Raw genomic sequence first — 6,000 nt, 5'->3', positions numbered from 1 at the left:
AGCAGGAAAGGTAGTGAAGCTGGGGGCGGGGAGGAGGTAGCAATTTACAGAATGTTCCAGATCTCATGTCTGACATTTTTGTGGGTGTCCATCTAGCAACCAAACCAACAACCTTTCTCTGATACTCTTTCCCCAAACACACTTCCTTTCACCCCCTCCACAATCCACATCCTCTTCCCAACCACACCAGGAGGAGGATGTGTGGAGAAGGAGGGGAAAGGAGGGCAGGGGAGAGGAGGGGAGGGGAGATATTCAGGATGGGGACAGCGTAGGGGTCAAGCAGTCTCTCTGGGAAGTTCTGTGACCCTGGAAGCTGTGGGAAAGGGGCTGTGCTCACTTCAGGCAGAGGCAGAGGCAGAGGGAGAGAAGCAGAGGTGCAAAGCCAAGTCCTGTCAGTTCACTTCCTTTTCCATCCATCCCGAGAGCAGCGACCTTCCTTCTCAGCTTCCAGGAGACTCCCTCTACCCCTGTTGTACATCTTCATTTCTTTATTTTATTTTTTTGGGGACCCTCACCGGCGGCCGGGGAACGAACCGGTGCTGCAGAGGCTGCGGGCAGCCTCGCAGCCCAGAGCTTAACCATTGCGCCACCAGGGGAGGCCCCCATCTTCATTTCTTTAGTTTCAACTGAGCTGAGTCAGCCAATAAGAAGTGTTTTTTGAGGAACGAGGTTTTGTGGGCAAATAATTTGGGAAACATTTTTTTTTTTAACTAACAGTATTTTATCTGTGGGACTATTCAGTCTTTAATAGGATTGCGTACACCTGCACAGGCAACCAGGTGCAGGATGGGCACGTTCATTGTTGATCAAGTAAACGGAAAAGGAATCTTGGAACTCTCTATAGATTTGACAGGCTTTTAACGTTCAAACAGGAGCAGGGTACACAGGTAGGCCAATGGGTCCGGAGGGAGGCAGGGAGGCTGGGAAGCTGGGAAGCTCGGAGGCAGGCAGCAACTGAGCCTCCCAGCCCTCGAGATCTCCAGTCTCCGTGCTTTCTTTGACTTCTCTCTGGCTTCTCTTTTCTGTCCCCACTCTCCTTTTCAGCCCAGGTGTCTGCGTTTATGCTGTGGGGGCCTCCTGCTCTCAAGCTTCTCAGCTGGGGGTCCATAATCACAGGTGCTTGTGCCCTGTGCTCATGCTCTCTAGCACTTTTTTGCGACAATACTATATCACATGTGGGTGATGAAACCTAGGAGGAAAACAAAGCCGCAGTTGGCTTTTGTCGAGGCAAGCAGGCAGGAGGTGAAAAAGAGCCTGAGTTACTCCATTTTCCTTACAACATACAAAAAGGAACTCAAGGAAGTCACATTTCCTGCATTGATTTGACAGGCTCCATTGGGAGATATCAGTGTAACAGGGTGTTAAAGTGAGAGGGTTTTGGATTTGGCTGAGTCCTAGCCGCTCAAGGACAGAAGAGGCTACAAGCATTCAGGCCCTGAACACACCTGTAGTTGAAAAACTCAATGCAGTGAACACATTGATCTATGAGGGGAGAGAAGATAAAAGTCAAGAAAAAGATCTGAAGGGATGGAATAAAAGCAAACACAGCTGTCTTCTGCTTGCTGCCCATAGAGTCCAGCCTTCCAGTACAGCCACTGAAAGATCATAGAATCATTCAGAATCACCCTACACATTTGTCAAGTCCAACACCACATTTTGATAATCGATGTGCTGACTCATGTGAGAACCGGAAAATGATACCATCCATTAGATGACTGACTGCTTGAAGTCAGAGATCCAGACCTCCACCTGCTCTGATCATTCAAAAAGGGTTAAATAGAGGGCCTCCCCTGGTGGCGCAGCGGTTGAGCGCTGGGTTGCGAGGCCGGTTCGTTCCCCCCGCCACCGGCGAGGGTCCCACACACTAAAAAGGGTTAAATAGAAACCAGAGGCTTCACAACTGACCCCATCACCCAGGGCTTGCTCTTCATTTCTCTTGTCATTCACCCAACACTTCTTTTGCTGAGCGCCCCAGAAAACTCCCAGTCTCGGCATAGCGGATGCAAGGTTCCGACCGCCTCCTTGAGATCTACGCACCCCAACCCACCCAGCACCCCCCTCCGCTGACCCCAGCTCCCTTCCGAACCTCCACAAGCACCAGCCCCACCTCCAACGCCCACCCCGCTCAGCTAGGCTCACCTAGGCAAGGAATGAAGATCCAAAGTGACAACCTCGTATAGGGTGGTAGTGCGGGAGTAGTATTGTGGGGTACAGGAGGAGCCCTGAGTTCCACCAGGTGGGATTGATGGCCAGGTCTGAGCTTTAGGGATGCCGGAGGAGAAGGCTGCAATGCAGGACTCTAGGGGCCTGCTGGCGGCCTCAGACCAAGGCCAGGCCCACCTGAGCTGGGGTGGGCCGGCTGAGTCAATCCAGCAGTCTAAACTAGACTGTATATTGTAGACTGCAGGAAGCAGGTTTTAGGTGACTTTTATCCATGACAAATCATTTGCCCACATGTCTCGGTGAGTCATAAACCGCCTGGGGCATCACCCAGTCCACCCTGAGCTCTACCAATGCGTGAGACTGCGCCCTCCTCTGACGCCTGCGCAGGACCTGGAGATCCGATGGTGCCCTGGCCAGCTGGTTCCTCTTCCCAGCCCGGGACACCTGGCCCAGGGCCCGGCCCCGCCCCTTCCCCCCAGGCCCGCCCCCGGGGGTGGAGACGGCGGGCGCCGGGCGTGGGTGGGCCGCGGAGCGCGGGCGCGCGGCTGGTGCGGTGCGTTCCGAGGCTCCGCACCTCGCGCGCTGGTGCAGCGCCGAGCGCCCCGCGCGGCCCGGAGCTGAGGACTCCTGGGGCGGGAGCGGCGCGGCGGCCCCGTCCTCGTGCTTGTGGAACGGCTGTGCCTGGGCGTCGAGGCGCCGGGATCTGGGCTCAGGTGAAGCTCTCGGGAGAGACAAGTCGGCGGCGACAAGATGCAAGCGGAGGAGCCCTGCGCCCCTGGCGCCCCGGGAACCCAGCGCGTCCCCGCTTCCGAGCCGCGCCTGTCGGGCCAGCTGTTGCCCCAGCTCTACACCTTCGTGATGCGCGCGCTGTTCTACCTGGCGCCCGTCTACCTCGCGGGCTACCTGGGACTCAGCATAATCTGGCTGCTGCTCGGCGCCCTGCTGTGGATGTGGTGGCGCGGGAACCGCCGTGGGAAGCTCGGGCGCCTGGCGGCCGCCTTCGAATTCCTGGACAACGAACGCCAGTTCATCAGCCGCGAGCTGCGAGGCCAGCACCTGCCCGCCTGGGTGAGCCGAGCCGGGCGGGCGTCGGAGGTGGGGCTGGTGCTTGTGGAGTTTCGGAAGGGAGCTGCGGTCAGCAGGGGGGTGTGATTTGGGGCGCGCAGAGCTCAAGGAGGCGGGCGGAACCCTGCACCCACTACGCCGGCTGCCCGGGTCCGGGGGGCCGTCCGCACCCTCGACGGGCCGCCCCCCAGCCTCACTCCCGTGCCTGACCCGCCCGCGCGGGAAGCCCGGAACTGGGTTTCACTTAAGAGCCAGAGCCTGGGAGAAAATTCACGGCGAACCACACCCAGGAGAAAAACAAGGGCGTCTGGGACTCTGCAGAGTTTCTTGGGAGGGAAGGAGAAGGCAGTTTTTCCACCCGCCTGTTGATTCAAAGAGCGAGCGCAGGGCTCACCTCAGGCCAGCGCGGCCGGGAGAGACCTGCAGACTTGCTGTGGGAGAGACCCCGACGGAGGACCGCCCCGGGCGGGGGATGGGAGTGTGGGGTGGCATTGAGGGGCTCACAGCCCTGGGTTACCCCTGCCTCTCCCTTGCGCTCCCGGTAGGGGCGCGCACACGCCCAGAGGCACGCACAACCTAAAGCTACAAACCGAGTGGAAGGGCCTGCACCGTGGTTTCACAAACTCATCCAGTCCTGAGCCTCACCTGGCCCACTTACCATAAACAAGTTCTGGGCCCCACCTCACAGCCCCCAGGTGGTGCAGAGGCACCCTGGGTGACTCCTAGGATTGGGTGAGTTTGGGAAATACCGGAAAGAGGAGCTTTCAGTTTTCAAGACTTGCTCTGTGCACACCTACGCCTCTGGGTGCTGGGCTCTCCCGCTTCTCTGATTCTTCTAGATACGCAAGACTCAGGACAGGAGAAGCCCAGAGGCCATCAGGCCTTTCATCTTCTCTTGCCCGAGGCCAGTCTCTCAAATCCAGCAGACCCGGGGTTCCTCACACTGGGCCATGGCTGTCTCAAAAATGGAGTGTGAGAAGAAAATATTAGAAGGGCCTATTTACATTTATTTTTGTCTTTAAAGAGAGAAGGAGAGGGAGGAACGAGGCCTTACTATGTTATTTGCTAGGGCAGCCATAACAAATTCCTGCAGACTGGGCAGCGTCCATGGAAATTTATCAAGATCAGCTGTCAACATGGGCGGTTTCTTCTGAAGCTTCTCTCCTTAGCGTGTAGGTAGCTGTCTTCCTCTCTGTGTTCAGTTTCCCTCCTGTAATAAGGTCACCACTCAGACTGGATTAGGGCCTCATTTTAGCTTAATCCCCTCTTTAGAGACCCTATTTCCAAATATAGTCACATTCTGGGCTTCTGGGGGCTTAGGACTTTAACATATGAACTCAGGGCTGGGGGTACAGTTCAACCCATAACACTAATATTTAACACATAAATTGCCAGCAAAGCTTTGTAACTAGGTTTATATTGGAGATGAAGAAGCCAAAGAGTTTTCCTGCTAAGGGTGCACAGTAAAAAAGCACACTGACCATTTTCCTAGGGTAGTAGCCATGGGGACGGTGTTTGTGATCTGTCTCTCCTAGACCTTGATCATCCTGGTTATTCCGCGGGGGGTCTGTGATCCTGAAAAGTGTGGGCCCAGAGCAGGCTTTGACCTGTCATCATTCCTTGCCTGTCAGACCTCTGCTCAGACCTTCATGGCAGCCTCAGCCCATGAGGTGGGCGTGTGCAGCTTCCACATGACAGTCCTTTTTCCCTGTCCTGTGGTAGCAAGGCCTCTAGACCAGCTATATGCAAAGGCAAAGTGTCTGAAATGGGTAAAAGCATCGCAAGCTATTCTGGCTGCTCTTGGGCAAGGGGATTCCAGAAGAAACATGGAACCTGGCAACAGGGCACTCAGTCTGATGGGTAAGACAGAACACAAAGTTCCTCTGGGTTTTCACCCTCGAAAATATACCACGCTCCAGGCTGACCTGACTGAGTATGGGGACACACAGAGGGAGGTGATGGTGTCTGTCCTACCAAAAGGGCAGCCTGGGGCAGGAGGCAGATGCATAGCAGGTAGTTGCCATAGAGGTTTCTGGGAAGCTGGAGACTGGAATCTGAATGGGGTCCAATCAGAGGCCTGGATGAAGAGTACTCTCCCTGGTTTCCATACCCAGACCACAGCTTCCTGGGAAGACCTGGCCTTCTCCAGACTCTAAACTAGCCAGTTCAGAGGCCATGCCTAGATAATGCTTTGGATTGAGGCAGGTCGTGCTGCAGAGGACATTCCAAGCAGAGGGACGCATGGACTGCCACGTGGAGGTGTGGCATGGCCAGGAGATGAGGGAGCATCTTGTGGTTTGGCCTAACTGAAGTGTGTGGCTGAGGCTGATGGACAGGGCCAACTTGGGGCAGGTTTAATGGAGGCTGGGTGTGATTCTGAAGGCTGCAAGGCTGTGGAAGGTTTTGGGATGTCTGTAAAAACATGCTGGAGGAAGGCATGAAACTAGAAACCAACTGGGAAATTTGTTTGAACCAAGATGGTAACAGTGGGGATGCAGAGGAAGGGGTGAGAGATGTGCAGAGTGGGGCTGTAGGTGGCTTCTAGATGGGGCAAGGGAAGGATTCAGGGGTCACCCAGGGTACTTTCTAATTTGGGGAGTTGGGTACCCATTACTGGGATTGAAAATCTAGAATGAGAAGCTGGTCTAGGGAGGTTGTTTGTGTGAACACCTGTGAAGAAGCTTGTCAAGCCCTGAGTGATGTGGAAAACCTGGAACTTCCTTGGTTGGATATTCTTCAGCCCCCTCTGCCTCCTGAGACTTTGGGTATGGT

At 55.4% G+C, this 6,000-nt stretch overlaps 1 protein-coding gene across 1 annotated transcript in view; it reads left to right on the top strand.

Annotated features, from left to right (window-relative positions):
* The first annotated feature begins 2,891 nt into the window (after nt 1-2,891).
* ESYT3 (extended synaptotagmin 3) overlaps nt 2,892-6,000 on the top strand; it is a 43,106-nt gene continuing 39,997 nt past the window's right edge. The window contains exon 1 of the mRNA XM_037525895.2: nt 2,892-3,231. Within this exon, the coding sequence (XP_037381792.1) occupies nt 2,914-3,231 (318 nt within the window). The 5' untranslated portion in view covers nt 2,892-2,913. The remainder of the gene's footprint in view (nt 3,232-6,000) is intronic.

Source organism: Talpa occidentalis, unplaced genomic scaffold (assembly GCF_014898055.3).
Source record: "Talpa occidentalis isolate TD23 unplaced genomic scaffold, MPIMG_talOcc4v2.1 talOcc4.4, whole genome shotgun sequence".
Classification (NCBI taxonomy): domain Eukaryota; kingdom Metazoa; phylum Chordata; class Mammalia; order Eulipotyphla; family Talpidae; genus Talpa; species Talpa occidentalis.
The sequence above is the reverse complement of the archived record's forward strand: the minus strand, read 5'-3'. Positions and strand labels throughout refer to the sequence as shown.